This window comes from Gadus chalcogrammus, chromosome 18, assembly GCF_026213295.1.
Source record: "Gadus chalcogrammus isolate NIFS_2021 chromosome 18, NIFS_Gcha_1.0, whole genome shotgun sequence".
Classification (NCBI taxonomy): domain Eukaryota; kingdom Metazoa; phylum Chordata; class Actinopteri; order Gadiformes; family Gadidae; genus Gadus; species Gadus chalcogrammus.
Genome location: NC_079429.1, coordinates 16996362 through 17017419, shown reverse-complemented (window position 1 = coordinate 17017419; position 21058 = coordinate 16996362). Strand labels below are relative to the sequence as shown.

At 45.1% G+C, this 21058-nt stretch overlaps 1 protein-coding gene across 1 annotated transcript in view; it reads right to left on the bottom strand.

Moving 5' to 3' along the window:
• The window catches only part of LOC130371881 (disintegrin and metalloproteinase domain-containing protein 11-like), a 29141-nt gene extending 9595 nt beyond the window's left edge, over nt 1–19546 (bottom strand). The window contains 17 exon segments of the mRNA XM_056577749.1: nt 933–1004; nt 1658–1757; nt 2821–2872; nt 3089–3179; nt 3657–3741; nt 4271–4437; nt 4940–5011; nt 5674–5748; nt 6467–6552; nt 7609–7672; nt 9301–9364; nt 9938–10020; nt 16270–16339; nt 16630–16637; nt 16639–16707; nt 18190–18365; nt 19190–19546. Of these exon segments, the coding sequence (XP_056433724.1) occupies nt 933–1004; nt 1658–1757; nt 2821–2872; nt 3089–3179; nt 3657–3741; nt 4271–4437; nt 4940–5011; nt 5674–5748; nt 6467–6552; nt 7609–7672; nt 9301–9364; nt 9938–10020; nt 16270–16339; nt 16630–16637; nt 16639–16707; nt 18190–18365; nt 19190–19247 (1392 nt within the window). The 5' untranslated portion in view covers nt 19248–19546.
• Between the last annotated feature and the right edge of the window lie 1512 nt (nt 19547–21058).

The following is a 21058-nucleotide window of genomic DNA, read 5'->3' as shown; positions in this document are numbered from 1 at the left end:
TTCAACGCCTTATCATTTAGCTTTCTTTATTATCTAACGAGAGGAGGTGAGCTGAACAAACACCACGGGTCGTTTTCGTCTTGACATTAACCATGTAAACAATTAACCCTGGGTCTTAACAAACGACAGAATCCTCTAAGCTGATGTATGAAGTGTATTTAAAGTATAAGTATGAAGTGCATAGCTTCTTACAAGTAACTAACTACTCTAAATATAAGGAGACTAAAATATCCTTTAATGCACAAGGTGCTATTTGCTATTGTGGACTTTGCTATTCTTAACCAATAGGAATGTACCATGCGCGACCCTTCTTTCTTTATAGGTCCATGCCCTTCTTCCCCACAACAATCATTTTAAACAATGGCGGCAAGCGGTCCACGAGTGAGTTTACGTTGGTGCGATAGTGAAGTCGAGTGTTTATTTTAAATTTGGGCCGACGACAGCATTCAGTCGCAGCTGGACACCACGCTTGGTGATGACGTATTTATCGTATTACGACGTGATGACGTATGTATGAAGGAGCAATCGTGCCCAGGCCACGGCCTTTGGGACCACGGGCCAGCGGGGGGAGTGGGGAGGGGGGGAATCGTGCTGAATCTACCTGCAGCACGGAACAGGCAAACTTGCCTAGTGTGAGAGTGCCCTTATTGTATGTTGTACATCATGGCACTTTAATAGTACTTAGTTGGGTTGCATCTTATCCTAGCTGGCTTTGTTGTATACAGAAATTGGTTACCCTAGCAATTAATGGTGCTTGGCACTTGGTTCTATGAACATCCTTGGTGTACCTAGATATACATAGATATATTGTTTCTCCTTCTTCTGACAAATGTACTTATTATAAGTCTGCTAAATGCTCTAAATGTAAATGAAAATGTAAATAAACTGTACATCCCGGTATCATCATCACCAGCCGACTGTGTTGTACTCACTAGGTAGGATCCACAGTCACACTCCTCCCCAACCTCTAAGAAGCCATTGCCACACTCTTGAGGATCCAGCAGCTGAAATACACAGACATGAGCATTACCACCAAGTCATCACGTCACAATGAAATAATATAAAATGACGATGAAATGAATATAACTGGACGGTAACCCATAGTAGGTCAGGACCATAACAATAGTGTACATAACCTCTATTTCTACTCCAGCAGAAGAGCCTCTACCTTGAATGGTTTCTGACGACAACAGAATATAGCCTACCCCGGTGAAATCCCCTCAAAACCCCCAAACAAGCATGAAAAACACCACAACCAGTTTAACTGACTAACTAAACACCATATACAATCCCTGAATGAAGATTAGGACAATAAAAGGCACATTTCTAACTAGAACTGCCGAAACAATGTTAATATTGGGTAAGGCAGGTTTTCAAATGGCTTGTAATGGCTAATCACACTCACTCCGGTTGGCATGATATCACCCCTTTAAAATTGATACCGTCCTGAGTCGGGTATTGGTATTGAATTAACAACAGGACGAAGTAGAGATGCTGCAGGTTTCGGATGTCAAATTTTCACCGTCTGTATTAACGTTAACACCTGATGCATGCAAGGGCAAGGAAAAGTGGGGTTTGTACATGAGCTCCCCATTAAAGTTCAATCCACTCCCATTGGGTCCACCGCCGCCACAGCTACTCTCCATGCAAAGCTCACCTTGCTGGGCTTGTTGAAGAGGCAGCTTCCCCCTCCCTCCTGGAGGAAGCGCAGGTACTCGTCTATACTGCAGCGGGAGAACTTCCTCGGCAGGTAGTACCTGGGGAGACAGATTGAACGAAGAAACTTTATGAGTTGAACTGACAGTGGATGTCAGAACACAAGGAATTGGGAGAAACCTTTATTCCAGCTCGGCAGTTAGATGAACAAAGAACTTTTGGAAAAACTAAAAAAATAATAAAACATAAATTTAACAATTAAGCGTCAATTATTTAAATCTCTGCCTTCTATGCCTATTTACGACCACCAATACATTTTTAAAACAAGTTATCTCTTTCTGATTCCTATTGCTACTCTCTGCACGCTAATATTGATCATCCACATTGAGTGTATGAATCTTCACATCTTTGCTTAGGATAACAGCGTCTGGTAATCAACCCGATGGAAGAAGATTGTAAATTAATGTCACAATGAAAAGCAATTATGCCTGACATGATGACAAATTTACAAGAAACAAGTTGAATGAAGTGAAAGTAGATCGTTACAGACTCTGCTAATGGTCACAATCAAATCATGAACCTAAATTAAATAAGTATGTAAGAGCTTTTTTATTATGCAAAATTTGTTAGAAATGGCCATCAATAGCCATCTGCCAGTGATTAGTGCAATGCTCTGTGAGAAGAGCTGTTCTGGTTGCTCTCTGTGTGAGACATTTTAGATATCTTACAAATCAGGGAATGTCTTCCAGAAAGAATCCATAATTCCTGTCAATAGCCTTCACGCACACAGCGTTATAATCAACGGTGGTAATAGTAACGTATAAACAGATTTTGTGTTTTTAGTTATTGTTATTTCCACATCCTTGCTCCCTTCGGCCCTTTTTCATTCTCTCGCTCTTTACTCCTCCACTACCTACTGCAACTTTAGCAGCCATAATGCAGCCACAATGCAGAGGAAAGAACAGTAAAAGAACATAATGTTTTTGTTTAACTGCGGGGAGAAGGTAAGGCTTATTCCTCAGTAGTGTGTCTTCCATCAATTTCACATTATTGATCAGGGTCTCTTTTGTGAACAGCAAGTTCAGAGTTGTGTTTCTCACCCTGTGGGGGAGAAACACATGAACTTTGTATTGCAGTTGTGCACAAAGAGAGACGTTCTCTCACCCAGTGTCCTCCATGATGCAGCCTAGCCACGGGTCTGGACACCGGCAGTCTCCTGGTAAAGTCATAAAAAAACATCATACACCTTCAAATAATGAAACACTAGACAGTGTCTTTTATTCCATTAATTGTATTTAAATTTTCTGTGGATTACGTTCTAGAAAAGGGCCCTGCACTGTCACCATTTCACCACTAGAGGGAAACGTTGCAATTAGACAAGCAGGCTGGATACGTTACTGGCTGGAGAGAGGCGAGGGATGTGAAGGGTTACCTGCGGAGGCCCTCTGCTTGTTCCACATCATGCCGATGTTCTGACCCAGGGTCTGACACAGAGTGATGGCCATCGGACCCACGTTGGCGTACTGCAGCGCAGAGACACGTGGAAATAGAGACGTAGACACAATGATACCGTACTGATACATAGCGATAGCCACATGCACACATACATACTCGTGGATAAACATCGATATTCGATAGGTGATGCTATCGATGTTTACAGACACGGCACATTTATGGACACGGATGGAATCAATTGGCATCATGCCACATTTTTGGGATTTTCTTTTCTCTATCTTTCCCTGTTTCTTCTGATCATATGGTTCATGGTTCAATCCCTATGGTCCGAACTTCAGGCATCCCTCCACCCAACTGCTCCTTGCACAATGTAACACGATTCGGCTACAAGAGTCTTTCTAAATTCTCCAATAGTCAGTACACAATACAGATCTAAACAGGAATCCTACCCATACCCATCCTTTCTCCAATTAACTACTTGTTACTAATCGATATGAAGCCCCAATATGAAATAACCCATTCTGGTGAACGGCGGTGATTCTGACCTCATTGACTCCGCCCCCCCGAGTGACTGAGCACATCCCGCCGACGTAGGCCGTCCCGCTCTTACTGTTGAGGAACGTCCTGCCCCTGGAGAGAGAGAGAGAGAGACACACACAGGCAAAAAACATTGACTCTCCACCAAGAGGAGGATCACATTTAGAGGACTTCGCTGCCGCTCTTATCCCAAGCGAGTTACAAGCACTCACACACACACACACACACACCACACACCACACACACACACACACACACACACACACACACACACACACACAAACACACACACACACACACACACACACACACAAACACACACACACACACACACACACACACACACACACCGACGGCGGCGGAGTCAACCTCGCAGGGCGACAGCCAGCGCGTCAGGAGAATTGAGGGGGAGGTTTTCCCGCTCAGGGACTCCTCGACACTACGGGGATCCGGAGAATCGAACAGGCAACAGTCTGGTTACCAGTCAACCAGCTCTATCTCCTGAGCTATTGTCTCCGAGGAAGATCGAGGCTAACTTGCCTATCTATTAATACCAACTGACCGAAATAGACACCAACCGTTTTTTGGACTTTTATTGTGGAAAGGCGTTACGACGACTCACGAGAAGAGGTGCACGGCGTCACTGTGCTCCCGGATCCTCTCCTTCCTGTACTTCATGAAGTCGCGCAGGGTCACCAAGGGGTCGTCGCCCACGGAGACCATGTTGTGCAACGACCACGTCTCCATGGCGACCAGCACGATACGTGTGTTGAGCTGTTCCTTGAAGATCTGACAGAGAGAGAGAGAGATGATGTTGTTGAGGCTGGCGGAAATCAGTTTGGCATTTATCAGCGACATATTAATAGTGAAGATAACAATACAAATAGTTAACTTCGAAACACACTTCCAGACACTTTTGTGACTAGGGTTTGTTTATTTTATTTACAGACGATTTCATTCCGCCACTCTTTCAACCTTTTCTGTCTATCCTCACTATCCCAGCCATGAGAGCACATAGAGCCCACATAAACATCTTGAACATCCAAATCAACAAAACACATTCTCCCTAATCACGTCCAACTGACGACAACTGATATCACCGGGGACTCTGAGCCAATCAGAGAGAAGCATGTGGTATGACCCTGGGCTTTGGCAGCAGTCTCCCACATTAGTGTGTGGTTACAAAGTGACATTGTCCCTGCGGTGATGGAGGAGAGGAGGAGGTGGGGGAGATGACTCAGGAGAATGTGTGAGGAGTAGCGTTGCTAAGGGGTCTTTGTGCGTCGCTTACTGCATCAGCCATGTTGACCACAGCCTTGGCAAAGTTCTTGGTCTGGGAGAAGGAGCGACGGAGCTGGACAAACTGAGGAGAGGAGGAGGAGAGAAGGGGAGGAGAGGAGCAGAAAGGGGGAGAGGAGGAGAGGAGGAGAGGAAGGGAGGAAGGGAGGAGGAGAGGAGGAGAGGAAGTGAGGAGGGGAGGAGGGAGGGAGGAGGAGAGGAGAGGAAGAAAGGAGGAGAGGAGGAGAGGAGAGGAGCAGAAAGGAGGAGAGGAGGAGAGGAGGAGAGGAAGTGAGGAGGAGAGGAAGGGAGGAGGAGAGGAGGAGAGGAGCAGAAAGGAGCGGAGGAGCAGAAAGGAGGAGAGGAGGAGAGAGGAGGGAGGAGAGGAGGAGAGGAGGAGAGGAAGGGAGGGAGGAGGAGGAGAGGAGGAGAGGAGAGGAAGGGAGGAGGAGAGGAGGAGAGGAAGGGAAGGGAGGAGGAGAGGAGGAGAGGAGGAGAGCGGTGCCGGGAGAGGAGGGGAGAGGACCAGAGAGGGGTAAGGAGAGGAGGATTAGAGGAGGAGAGGGGCGGAGAGGAGAGGAGGAGAGAGAGAAGAAAATTAAGATAAAAGGAAAAAGGAGAATGGATAGAAGCAGACAAGAAGAAAGGGGATGAGAGGATGAAGAATAGTGTTACTTTCCTACATTGAAAAACAAAAAAAATTACTACAAAACATAGAGACAGAGCCAACATGAGTGTAGTTTGTACCAGGTCGTGGTCATTCACCACCATGAGCTCGATGTACTTGGTTTCTGTCGTGACGGTGCGCTGCCCTGGTTTCACCTGCAGGGGGCGACAGAAAACCAGACTGATAAAAGTTGTCGAAGCTTGCGTCCTCGTAACCTTCACTCAGGGAAAGAAAAGGCACACAAAAACACATTGTTCTCAGACACACACACACACATACACACCAGGTGAGACAAGCACTCTCTATCTTACTCCCACACACACCCAAGTGTCGTGAGGATGTGTGTGTGTGTGTGTGTGTGTGTGTGGTTGTGGGGTGTGTGTGTGTGTGTGTTGTGTGTGTGGTGGTGTGTGTGTGTGTGGTGTGTGTGTGTGTGTGTGTGTGTGTGTGTGTGTGTGTGTGTGTGTCCTTGAGAGAGACTTGGCCAGTAGTGAAGGGCCAAATCACATTGCTGTGAATGTGAAAAAGTTTCACATACACTAGCCTGTAAATTTGTCTGCAGAACCAAGCGATCTCCATGACTTTATACTGCTGGTTGGGCGTCACCACTCTACACCAGACTTTTTCATGGGTTTCTTTTTTGCTTGTGTATGGAGCATTTAGGAAACACTAAAATAATTCAAACACTAAAAGACATTTACAATAACAAAGGGATTCAGAAATATTGTAATTGACTAATGTTATGTAGTTCTATATATGTGTTTCTGTAACGGGTGGAATTTAAATATGGTTCTTTATATTTAAATCAGTCTCAGGGTAGCTCTATACATTTGTGTTTTTATCGGGTGGTGGTTGACAGTTCTTGGGTGTGACCTGTCTTTTGGAGCGTCTGAGGGTTTCCATGGCGATGGGAATTTCGCCAGTGTCCTTTATTTCGGCGTCTGTCTCACTGCGGTTGTCTGTCAAACACAAACAAAGTAGGGCGAGATAGAGAGAGAGAGACAGGCAGAGAGCTAAGCAAGGGAAAAACATGTGGTTGTGTGCGTGTGTGTGTGTGTGTGTGTTATCCCATATGTGATCGAATTGTTTCCCTAAAATACACCCTGATCACTGAGAAGGAGAGAAGGAAGTGGACAGAAGAGAAGTAGTGTCATTAAGTAGAATTAAATGGAGGATGATTGAATGAAGGGAGAGGAAAAGGTGAGGAGAGAAGGACACAGGAGAGGGGGTAGAAGAAGGAGGAGGTGGGGACATGGTAGAGGAATTAAGCCGGGAATTGCTGGCAGGGATGTTGAGGGAAATGACCTGATGAAGGACAGGGTGTGGTGCAATGAGAGAGAGAGAGAGAGAGAGAGAGAGAGAGAGAGAGAGAGAGAGAGAGAGAGAGAGAGAGAGAGAGAGAGAGAGAGAGAGAGAGAGAGAGAGAGAGAGAGAGAGAGAGAGAACAGACGCAGAGAAAGAGGACAGGGTGAGAGAGATGAAGATAGTGATAGCGAGCCCAAGATTAGCCCAGCGACGGCCAGAAAAAGAGACCGAAATAAAGAGGGAAGGACACTGAGAACAAAAGAGAGGCAGAGGGGGAAAGAGAGAGAGACAGGTCATTGAGAGAAAGGGATGAGGTGAAAGTGACACACCATAAAAAGTATTTAGAGAAACAGAAAGAAAAACAGGAAGAGAAAGAGGCGAATAAAGTCATTGAGAGGGAGGAGGGAAACAAAGTTACACCTAAGTTAAAGAAAGACCTGTATCGGGGAACACAAGAGATAGGGTGAGAGGGAGGGAGGGAAACAGAGAGCGAGACAGAGCAAGAAAGAGAGAGAGAGAGAGGAAGGGAGACAGAGAGAAAGAGGAGCAAGACAGAGAGAGAGAGTGACGATGGCGATGGAAACATTAAAAGGAGGAGGAGGAGAAGGAGGGTGTAGCAGATGATGGAACGGGAACGTTTGCAGTGGGATGGAGGTCCTGGAGGAGGACGGGGGTGGCGGTGACACCCTGGGAGCTACGGGGGGTCCTACCTGTGGAGGAGGGCTGGAGCAAGTTCACGTCAGCCATGCGGTACACTGCATGCTCCCTGTATACCTGTAAAGACATTTTACGCATCAGTAAACACAACTAAGCCCCTTTCACAGTCTTTCCCTGCAAAGTGACGGAGGTTTCCCTGCGTGTGGTCTCGAGTGAATGGGAACAGGGATTGATATGCTGGGAGTTTGCATCTCCATTACAACGGGGCTACCCACTTGTGTCTTTAAGTGATGACGCGCTTGTCTTGAGTTTATGAAACAACAACACACTCATTTTTTACAACGGCGGATTTATTCTTTCACACACACTTATGTCCTCGCTGATGAATTCAATTTGATGTTGAATATTCATTTTTGCTTCCTCATCTCAATATCTTATCTCGTGCGGATGTACATCAGATTACACTTTGGACAATGTTTCTCACATATGAGTGTCACATGAAGTCCTTGATGTGGCAAACAAAAATCGATGATTGTCAATATTAGCGATATAACAGTGTGAAATATCTTTCAATGTCCAGTATGTAGAACAAGACTAATCTGACCTGTTTTAGCTATTTCCTATTGCAAGCAAACATCATCAAACTAAAATCCCTGCCGAGCGCTTGAATCTAACTATTCAAAGTGTTGAAACCTCTGGCTGCTCTCCGCATGAGAATGCATCTCAGACACAATAACCCACAGTTATTGTCTTTAGTGTTAGGCCCATATTCTTACAATCCGACAGACAACAACTGCTTCGAGAACCAGTTTTTGTCTCTCAAAATGTGAGGTAAGCGCATCCCACTTGGCTGCGGGTCTTGCGCTTTGGCCCGACTCGAGAGATGCTCCATCTCAGGAGTTGGGTTTAACCTGGTAATGGAAACAAAAAGTCAACAAGCCGATGCTCGACTGGACCGATTGGAAAAGGGCCATGGGTCCATCAGCAGAGGGCTGGGGCTCAGATAGAGTACCTTCTGAGTGGACTCCATTAGTGCAGAGCTTTCTTAACCAGTCACCCCTTAGCTTAGCTCCTTCTTGCTCTGTCTGCATATCCCTCTGTCTCCCTCCCTGGATCTCACATGAATTGGCTCTCAGAGGAAAACATATCTTGTCTACAGTCAGTCCGGGCAGGACGATTTTTGTTATCTGGGGAATTGAATGTCAACTCAACAGTTTCCATACAGATAAAGTAACAGCTTCATTGCCAGGGTGGCGGTGGGGGAAATGAAAGAGAGATGAGAGAGTAGAGAGTGTGAAAGAGTGTAGTGAGAGAGAGAGAGAGAGAGAGAGAGAGAGAGAGAGAGAGAGAGAGAGAGAGAGAGAGAGAGAGAGAGAGAGAGAGAGGAGAGAGAGAGAAGAGAGAGAGAGAGAGAGAGAGAGAGAGAGAGAGAGAGAGAGAGAGAGAGAGAGAGAGAGAGAGAGAGAGAGACTCCTTAACAACTTCCCAAATAGAGCAGAACAGAACACAATATAGCGTAAGATGGGTTGGGTTCCTCTAAGATTAGAAGAACGTAAAAATAAATCGGACATCCTGAATACATTTAGGTACGAAACTAGGGAATATAATAAACGTGGGAAGTGGGGAAGCGAAAAGGTGCGACAGCGAGGTATACACCGGGCCGTGGCCTCCTGCGACCCTTCGACCTCTCGGACAAAGCGGGCGCCCTCCTCGGAGACATCCGCCGACACCCGGCCGCAGCTTACCTGCTGGCTGCCAGGGTCCAGCGGCTCCACCCCGTAGAAGGACGTCCCGTCAGAGAACATCCCCCTGGAGGAAGACAGCGGGTTCATGCATGAGATCGTATGAGATCATGTACTGTAGATTGGTGAGACTGTGGATTATTTAGCGTCATCACGATAACATCGGTTATTCTTCCCGCATTGGACCTTAGGGTGTCAGGCGCAGGTAGAGCGCAGAACTTTTTGAATGATAAAGTAAGAGAAATATATTTGTACAGAATAAGAGTAGTACAATTTTATATGGTTTTATATATGATGAGTTTACCTGGACTCTGCATAAACAGCCCCTCCCACCCCTCCTACACACTTATGGTATGTTCTACGTCCTGGCACTTAAAAATAGTACTTAGTTGTGTAGCATCTTAAGCTAGCTAGCATTGTTGTATACGGGGAATGGGTTAACCTAGCGATTGTAAGTGCTTGGCATTTGGTTCTATGAACATCCTTACTGTACCGACAAGAGATATATTGTTTCTCCTTCTTGCGACAAATGTACTTAAAAGCGATAAAAGCGTCTGCTAAATGAGTGGGTAAGTATGAATACACCATTATTTTTCCGATATCACCGTATAAAACATTGTTGACGTCTTGTTGAACTGACCGGAGGCCGTGGCAGGTGGACAGAGCAGCCCAGGACCGGTGCTCCCCTCGCAGACGCCCGTGGTAGTAGCAGTGCTCTGCTCCCTGGAGGGGGGGACACGTCACACACAGCTTCAGGGGGACGGGCATAAACACATTTAACAAACTAGCAGCAGCCACCGATAGCAATACAATGCTTCAACTCCAGGCTAAAGTATACACACACACACACACACACACACACACACACACACACACACACACACACACACACACACACACACACACACACACACACACACACACACACACACACAGAGACACAGAGACACACACACTCACACACACAGAGACACACAAACACACACAGAGACACACAAACACACACAGAGACACACAAACACACACAAACGCACACAAACACACACACACACACACACACACACACACACACACACACACACACACACACACACACACACACACACACACACACACACAGAGACACAGAGACACACACACACAAACACACACACACACAGAGACACACACACACACACACACACACACACACACACACACACACACACACACACACACACACACACACACACACAGAGACACAGAGACACACACACACACAGAGACACACACACACACACACACACACACACACACACACACACACACACACACACACACACACACACACACACACACACACACACACACACACACACACACACACACACACACACACACAGAACATGAACATGCGTGCGTGCGTCTGCCTCCACAGGGGACTCTATGATAAGCCATAGTCCCGGGTCATCTCAATCAGTTGTGCGGTTGGTGTTGTGGTTCAGGTGTCCCCACAGCAGACATAATACCTGCAGTATCCTCTTACTTGGTCGGGTGTGTGTGTACTGTACACCAGCAGCACAGACACCCCTAGACACCCCTTTCAGCTAGATGTGGAAAGGGAAAGTGTGTGTGCATCTGTCTTCAGACAGTGACACACACATATATATATACACATAAACATATATATAATAAAATGTGTGAATTTATAAATACACCCATATATACACAGACATTAATCTATACACACATAAATATACGCGTACACACACACACACACACACACAAACACACACACACACAGACACGCACAAACGTACATGTCTTTATTAATATTTCTGTGCCTCTGTATCTCTTTGTGTGTGCATCCATCCGTGCATGTGTGTGTGCGTGTGTGTGTGTATGTGTGTGTGAAGGTCAGTGTCAAGTGTTTGTAATGAAGCCCAATAAGCGATGGCTGCCACCTGAGCCAAGGGCAGTCTGTCCGGGAGAGAGACAGAGGCTGGCAGAGCGAGAGAGAGAAGGACCTTCACTCTTACACCTGGGCTGGCAGTCCGTTTTCACTACCCCCACCCCCCCCCACCCCCACACCAGATAATACCTATCCACTGTCCCAGGAGAAAATATCATTCATAATTAAAGAAGGGTGACATGCCATTGTTATCGTCGGCCTCTGTCCATCACCATTGTTCATTTGAAAAGCTTCACCACTCATTTCTCCCTCCTGGATGGAGTGGGTAGAATGATGATAATCTTTGTATCACCCCAGAGCATCGGTGTGGCTAGAACCTGTTTACTGTCCAGGGTTAATCTGCTGTGCCCCAGTATCGTCTTCCCTTTCAGTTTTAACTATATCTTTTGTTGGGCTGTGGTCTTATTTAGATTGGGACCTCAGTGGTGGAACGAGATCCCTGCCGATGTCAGGACCGCAGAGTCGCTCACCAGCTTCCGCAAAAGACTCAAAACTCACCTGTTCAGGGTTCACCTCGACTCTGCATAGCTACCCAGCCCCTTCCAGCCACCATTGTATGTTGTACGTCCTGGCACTTAATGTACGCACTTATTGTACACACTTAATCTACATTGGATTAATTCATAGTACTTTTTTTGCACTTGGTTCCATGAACATCTTTACTGTACTGACAGCGATATATTGTTTCACTTCTTATGACAAATGTACATAAGTCGCTTTGTATAAAAGCATCTACTAAATGCCCTAAATGTTAAAGTAAATGATATGTCAGGGACAGGACATTATCAAGCAATTCAATACGTATATGTATCAATTGTATCCATGCAGCAGGCATAAATGGGGTGATTTGAGTCAATCTGTTTAGCAACAACCCTGATCAAGGGGCTGACCGATCACTTTAAAATGCCCTCAGTACTCCCTAGACACGGGCAACGTGTGTTTATGGTCTTTTTGACTCTTCCAGTAACAATTCTCTAGTGAAGCAGCAACCTTACTGCTACCTCAACCTGTTGTTTGCGCAGCGTGCACACAAAAACTGATATCGCCATCAGCAAATGCTAATGCAGGGAAGGTGAAAATGTATATCTGAACACCAGTTGTACTGTTATACAATCGTGACAATGGTATAACAGGCATCGTGGGGGTGGGAGAATATAGTGGACTAGATGGGGACATTCCAAATGCCATGATGACCAGAGACACTGTACGTCACATCAGACTACTACACACAGGTACACATAGGTATGCAGTTGTCCACTAACCTTTCCTTCATAGAAAACAAGATTGTTTATAAATCAAATCAAATGTTTCAAATGATTCCTTGAGATACATTTCATTAGATCCCTCTCCTCCTTAAGATATTGACCTTCCACTCTCTTGGTCAGTCTCTACCTCCCCTCCAGATTGTTCCAACATAGAATCACAGAATCAACATGGAACGTCACCCTGTCTTTGAATCCCCAGCCCTCCTCCATTTTACACCTCAAGACGAATGTTGCTGAACACTATTGGGTTAAATAGTTATAGTAGATGAGATAAGGCGACAGCCAAGAGCAATGTGTGGTTTGATTGCAGGTTTGATTGTTGCAAGCAGAGGGAACATTCTTAATGTATAAGCACGTCTTTAGTCTTCCCCTTCTCTTCAGATCTGTACTGGGCTGGCAAAGTAAGCCTGACACAGATGACCAATCAGGCAACAAAGCTGGAAAGAGCATGAACCAAAACGTCACACACACACATCTCACACACACACACACACACACACACACACACACACACACACACACACACACACACACACACACACACACACACACACACACACACACACACACACACACACACACACACACACACACTTTACCAAAAAAACATCTATATTTTTGTCTTAAAGAAATTTAATGTGAATTACTGACAATCATTTTCTTGCCATGTTTCTAACCGAGGTTCTTCAGTTGGTATTCTCCTTTGGGTCCGTCCGTTGGTTCTGTGGCCAAGTTAAATGTGAAGAGCAGAAGAGCTCCCTCCAGATTTTGTACACTAGCTATGATTGCGTTAGGCAATATGGAGAATGGCCTCCCATTGATCTTTGCCTGGGGCCTCCGAATCACTAAAACCACCCCCAGAAGATACATCTGCTACCTGTTAGGAATAACCTAATATTAATCAAGATCAAGAATCTTAATATTTCTTTAAGAATGAGTAGTGAAAAACAGGGACAGGGCAGACTCAACCATCTCCACTGACAAAACTGAAACACGGTATTTCCCGTAGATTAAATATGCACTTAGGATTTTGCAGAAAGAAAATAAATGAAATAAATAATGTACAAGGTTACACGGCTAAGTAGAGGTAAATCTAATTGGCTGACAGGGCACTAACACTAACTGGTCGGGACTGGGTGTGGAGGTAATGACCTCTCTCAGTCGGCTAACGTCGTTAACAGGATGTGTGTGTGTGTGTGTGGGGGGGGGGGGGGGGGGGGGGGATGAGCTTCCCAGACAGAAGACTTCATTTCCCGTGAGCTTGAAGCATTTTTGTTGTTTGCTTTTTGATGTATGAGAAGCTGATACTTTTTTTTTATATGACAAATCAACTGTAAATCTCCCTTATCGTATGTGCGCTGTATGGAAATGAATTTATGTAAATCTTCAGTTTAATCGCACACTTCATCACATATTAATGTGATTGCTGTCAAACTAAACTGGCCGACCCCCGCCTTTAAAGTCGCGCGGGACACATAAAGTAATAAGAATAAGACAATAACAATGTTCTCTCCATTCTCACTGGCTGTGCCACTGTGTGATCAACTGGCGTAGCACGGGGGACTGCATTGTGTGAGTACGAGGGGTTACGGGTTACTGGCCTAGCCAGCTTTTTTTATTTGTAGCATATTTCAGGGTTATAGGATGCGATTTTATTGATTACATTATTGAAATCAATGCCATCAATCAGCCTTGAATAGATATGTCCATGTCCTTTAATTAGACCAAATGTTACACATTGCGACTTTAAGAAATTAACATTGAAAGCCGGCAAAGAATGCTGTGGAAATGAAATAAAGTGGGACAGGGAGAAGGGAATTATAAATAGAACGGCACTACAAAGCTCAATCATCAATGAGCAACTGATCTGGGACGCCGGTTAAAGACACACAGTTACTATGGACACCCATAACCATCATGGACCTTCATGAGCTCAATCGTCCGACACACCCCCTCCACCAACACACATTCACCCAACAGTGTTGTACTTTAAACCACTGGTTGCATTTATAGAGCTCTTTTCAAAGCACTTAAAGCTCTACATGAACACAAAATTAACATAAATGCTCAATCATTTTCAAATATAAAAATTCTTGCCTCCTGGGGAACACATTTATTTCGAGTCCTAGTAACTACTCGAGTCTTTCCCATGCAGAAAACATAACGAGGTAATTCCCTCTCTGGGTAACTCCGACCTCCATCTCACCCTGACATGCAATCCCAGTGTAGTACGGTGGGACAATGAGCTTCTGGAGCGGATGGCGCTGGTGAAGGGCCCCAGGCCCCACAGGGACCCATAAAAGAAAAGGTGCCATGCCATCCACCGCACAAAAGGCGGGATACATTTATGACACGGCCAATGAAACGACATAAATCAGGAGGAGATGAGAGGAGTGGTTATGGATCTGTGGGAGACAGATCGTAGAATGAAAGGTCCATGTGAGTGGTGTACTCTTCCTCAACTGTCTTGTGAAATCATATCGTTGACATCAATAAGTGATGGACGACGATAACTAGCTCTCCGTCGCTTATTTGCATGACAGTATATGGATATGCATTTAGATGCTTTTATCTTAAGTAACATGGAATAGGTCCTTAAGGACCAGGGGAGGTTAAGCGTCTTTGCTGCTCAACGATGCCTACAGGTACAATACAGGAATAATAGGAATCAAACCACTGCCTTCACCACAACCTAAACACTGCTGTCCTGGTGTATCCATGGCAATGGCCTGAAAGGGGCGTTACTTGTTGCTCTGTCTTTGAAGCATGGCAGAATAAAATAGACGGTTCAAACCTGCTACTAATAATAATAATGGATTGAATTTATATAGCGCTTTTCTAGACACTCAGACGCTTTACGGTGAAGGGGGGGACCGCACTCACCACCACCAGTGTGTAGCACCCACTTGGCTGATGCACGGCAGCCAATCTGCGCCAGAACGCTCACCACACACCCGCTTGAGGTGGAGAGTGAGGGAATTAATGAGTCAGCCAATTTTACAGGAGGATGATTAGGGGGCCAGATTGAATGAGCCTGGTTGGGCTAGGACAGGTTTTCTACAAAACTGTCCGTCTCTGACATTGTGTTCCTCGACAATTACTGTTCAATGTGTGTGCGTGTGCGTGCGTGCGTGAATGTGTGTGTGTGTGTGTGTGTGTGTGTGTGTGTGTGTGTGCGCGTGTTTTGTGGGTGCGTGTGTGTGTGTGTGTGTCCAGTATTCAACACCAGTCTCTGACAGCCCTCATAGCTGACTGCTAGTAGTCATGGCAACATTTGATGGCAATACTTTTTCAGCAAGGGTGGAAGATAGATAGAAGAAAAAAAGCGGAAAATAATATAGACATGACGTTGACAGCTCACGACCCATCTTTCTTATCATTCTATACCTTTCCCTTGTCCCACCTTGTGGAAAGAGGGGATAGGCCTTTTATCACAGAGGCGTTACAAAAACATGTGCATCTCATTAAGTCAGTCATGCCAGTGCCCATAGTTAAAATCATGATATATATAGGCCAACCGAATGCATTCAAGCACACCCTTTCACTTGTCCTATAGTTACACTATTCCACATCGTCATTATCATAATAATAATCAGAAACATATCGTCATCCAACACTAAGACCACACAACACAGGCACCACATCGACGCTACACGATAACCTCTGGAATTCATCCTATCTGGCTAGCTTTTGGGACTTCTTACAGATGAAGGAACCAGAGGCAGGAGTGTTGTGAGTTATGTCAGAGCATCCTACCACGTTCTGCTCTGATCCCCTGTTTCCATCGCCTTGGTCCCTCTCCACGTAGTCTGAGGACAGGAGGTTACTGCAGACAGACAGAGGTGTTAGGATTAGATACATGGTGTGTGTGTGTGTGTGTGTGTGTGTGTGTGTGTGTGTGTGTGTGTGTGTGTGTGTGTGTGTGTGTGTGTGTGTGTGTATATGTTAGTGTGTACGCGCCTGCATGTGTGTGTGTGTGTGTGTGTGGTGCTGTGCGTGCGTGCTGTGCGTGTATGTGTTGGTGTTATGTTAGTGTGTCGTGCCTGGTGTGTGTGTGTGTGTGTGTGTGTGTGTGTGTGTGTGTGTGTGTGTGTGTGTGTGTGTGTCTTTGCTTACTGGTTGAGATTCCAGGTCCAGTATGAACTTGGTGCCGAATGCCTCCAGGACAAAACTGGCCTGGGCCAGGTGGAAGGGCTGAGATTGAGAGGGTGGTGGATGAAAAGAGAAGAGATGGCTCTTATTATGGCTGCCATAAAAGAGATCCAAAAATAGGATCAGCATTTCAAACTAATCAATAGTAGGTAATACTGATATTTCCCGTTTTCTCTTGTTATGAAATAAATACATCAAAAAATCTCACTTTGAAGTTATGTTAAGTCTAAAAGGGACATGGCATCTGCTTTGTGGTGCCACAAGGTTGTCCGAAATTGATACATTTAGCATTAGATAATTATAGGTCTGTATCGTCAGTATACCCAAAGCAGTGGGTCTTAACCAGGAGATTTTAGGGGAAAGGAGGGCAGCTGACTGGAATAAGCCAGTCCGTCTTACATTTACATTTAGGGCATTTAGCAGATCTTTCTATCCAAAGCAACTTACAATAAATACAATTGTCGGTAGAAGGAGAAACCCTATATCGCTGTCGGTACAATAAGGATGTTCACAGAACCAAGTGTCAAGCACCAATAATGGTAGGTAACCCATTCCCTGTATACTTTTTTTTTTTGTGCCAGGAAGTACGACGTACAATAAGTGCGTACATTAAGTACCAGGACGTACAAAATTCAATAAGTGGGTACACTTATTGTACACTTGTAGGTCCGTCTTGATGCGAGACTCAACAGTTATCCTAGGTAACTGAGATATGGGCTGGGCTGGAGTCCAGCCCAGAGAGCAGATGAAGGGCAGGTCTCATCGCCCGCTGGCCTGACGGACAGCCGGGATGGAGATGGTAACCAGAGCCCAGATGGATATGAGACCTATCACCTAATATCATGGTTGAAGGGTGCTGCCCTTGGGTATTCTCAGGGGTGGCTGATGTGATACAAAGTGTTGGATATGTGACCACTGTGGTCATCTGACTTGAGGGCCAGAGGACAACGAAGGGGATCATGAAATATGTCATGCGAAACGACGGTTGAACTTTGAAACTGCTTCTGTTCTAGTCGGTGTCAGATCAGCGCCTACCCTTCTGGTTTTAAACCGTATGAAGAACAGAAACCTTTCGATAGGGCAAAGCATTGTATTCAGGAATATAGTATAGTATAAAATATGTAAAATATGTAGGTCTGCTGTGAGTTAATGGGGTGATATCATGCCACCAGGTGTGAGTGTGATTAGCCATTACAAGCCATTTGAAAATCTGCCCTTCCCTGTGCCTTAGTGACATCACAAGGGAGGCATGTCAACCTACATGTATGCTGGATGGACCAGTCAACCAGCCTAACCCGTGGACTGTAGCAAATGTTGCTGATCTATACATCCATCATACATCTAGGTGTACACGCTTACTTGTGATGTCACTAAAACACAGGAAGAGGCCGAGTTTCAAACGGCTTGTAACGGCTAATCACACTCACACCTGACATGGTGGCATCACCCCTTGAAAAGTTCACTTGAAGAGGCGTGTCTTGCTCATGTGCTCAGGTGGTAAGTTGTTTACAAGCTGAGACTCGCCTGTTCTCCCGCCGTGTAGTTGTGCACCCGCGTGGCCAGGTGTGCGGTGAGCACTTCCTCGTGGGAGTGGCTCTTGTGGAGGAGCCGCTGGGGTCGGACCACCTCCGACTCCTGGATGTGGTTCTCCCGGTCCCAAACGCCTTTAAGCCCGTTTAAAGCACCGTCAAAATCTACGACTGGACGCGACGGCCAAATGATAAACCGGTGTTTAAAAAGCCAAATTAATGATAAGACAGTAAAACAGTGGATATGAAGGCTGCTGTAGAATATCTTTAATAGATCAGATCAAAAGATCCCTGAACCTCGTGACTAAAGTGGATCAGCCTGGGACTAGACATCTGAAATCAACAGTTTTAGGCTATATCTCAAGTTATTCGTCAGTGAGTCAACCGAAAGGGAAAACATTACATTTTCACAATAGCTACAATTAGCACTAACTGTTAATCGCAGACCGTGTCGGTGAAATACAGAACTCGAAACAGTAATCGATCCAATATTGATGAAGCTGTACGGGAGCGCCTCACTGAACCAGACCGCTGGGAGTGAGCCGACGTCCCGCGCTAGATTTGGCGGGGATCTGAACACGGGAAAGGGGGGACGACACCACACGGCCATCTGGTAGTAGGATCACAGAAATCACTACGGTGATCTGCTGCGCGTCTCAGCTTTACTACACATTTCCAAACTAACTTAATACGCGTCGTATATAATATGCACCAACACACAGGCAGCACACATCCCCGAGGGCAGGATTATAAAAGTACCATCTCCTATAATTACGGTTGGCCTAATTCAATAAGGAGAGGGCAACGGAGCCGACAGATAGTCCGTGTAGTGGGACCATTACAACCAGTACTACCCAGACTAAAGCTGGTCCGTGTGGTGGGACCATAACACACACAGCATCCCTCTGTATTGTACTTCACATCGCTGGGGGATTAGCCCAATTCTAGAAACGTTTTCCTGGTCAAAAACCACTCCATCACCATCCTCCCCATACCTGTGGCGGCGCACTGTGCGCTCACTGTGACGAACAGCAGGCATCGCACTGCCAGCATGGTGCTCACATAGTCCCTGAGGTATCCAGGAAACGGTGAGGACGCGTACGGATCAAAGGAGGCTGTTGATAGGCGTCCCCTTATCTCAGTGGACCGACTATATATCCGAAAGACATTCTGGTTTCCACATGTGTCGCTCAACACCACCTATAGGACCCACCGCCCCCGAGTGACTGACAGCCAGGTACTTGTGTACGATTTGCAATTTTTATATTGTTTTGGGTCCAATATCCTCGGTTGAAGTCATCGAAGCTCCGAAATGAACGCTTGATACTGGAGGAGAGCGAGCGACTCGATGCGCGAACGGGAGCGGCGCGGCAGAACGCGCCTGGAGATCAAAGCCCACCCTGCCGTCACGTGCGCCGCTGACGCTGCCTTGGCAACCACCGCCTGGAGAACAGCTCGTGAGGCTCAAGCCTCCAATAATATTTATTATATTACAACTAGAAAATGCATTTCCTGTAAGTGCTGGAGTCATTGCAAAGTGAGGTTGAAAATATGTTTCAATAAAGCCACATAAGAAATGTGGAATGGCCTAAATCAAGTGAAAAGGCTTGAACTGCGTTCAAGTCTAAATATTTACATTGTTGACATGCACAACATTTACATCTTTTTTTTTAAATGGTTGGAAACAAAAAGAGAAATAGCTAATATGATCAAGTTTGAATACATTTGAGATAAAATATAGAATAGCTGAGCTGTTGAAATGGAAATGGAATGTTTGAAATGGTTGAAAGTGTGTGTGTGCGTGGTAACTTGGAAAAGTATGTTATTGACCTTATTCCTTCACATCTAGTTAATTGAGATAAACTCACAAAATGATGAGGATTATCCAGTTGGACTCCTTGGAGTCCCAGCTTTCATACGGCATTTCGTGATGATGGAGATAGCATGACGTGAAAAATATTGTTTCTCGTTGATTAATATTTTTTGCGTCAGGGAAACAAGAAATACCATAACCATTTAAGCTTAACATTTTGTTTCTAGATTAAATATTGACATTGTTACTAGGCTCCCAACGTCCTCAACGGTTAGCTTTTGTGATAGCCACCGTGTGCTAAAACGTCCTCGCGCTCTAGCTGAGAGACCAACTGAAACACACACACACACACACACACACACACACACACACACACACACACACACACACACACACACACACACACACACACACACACACCTCAGCTATTCTATATTTTCATCTCAACTGAAAGTGGATTTTAAATTAAACTAGATCGAAAATCTGTTTAGATATATCTAAAGATCAAAGTGTGTTGATTTGTTAAATGTTGATACAAAGTTCAACGGTTGAAAATGCACCAAGTTATGAATATGAAGTAGGCCTAGTTGAGGTCTCCGAGAATGGAGTCTCTAGGTGAAACATTTTGGATGTAGTTTGGTACCATATTTGCAAAGAATAATTAAGAAAGAATAAAGCCTAGGAACAACAATTGTTAAGCAATGCTTACACACTCACCTAGTTAATGTACATCAATTAGCTAGTTGACAAAAACTTGTTAACAAAAATGTATTAATAAATATGAATCTGTGGAAATGAAAGGCATATTGCTGAAGAACTCCTTAATATATTTAGCTGACTCATCATTACAGGTAAAAGGACCTCAGTCAGTTATTCAGACCTAAATTATAGGTTGTAGGAATGCAATTAACTAAAGAAATCCATGTATGATTTACCAAAATTAATCTCTGTAAATTAAAGTCTCAATTGTCTGCTGTGAGACTGCCTGCCTGACCTGGAATAATTTAACATATTAGTTAAAACGGAAGTAAATAAATAAGGTATCAGATTA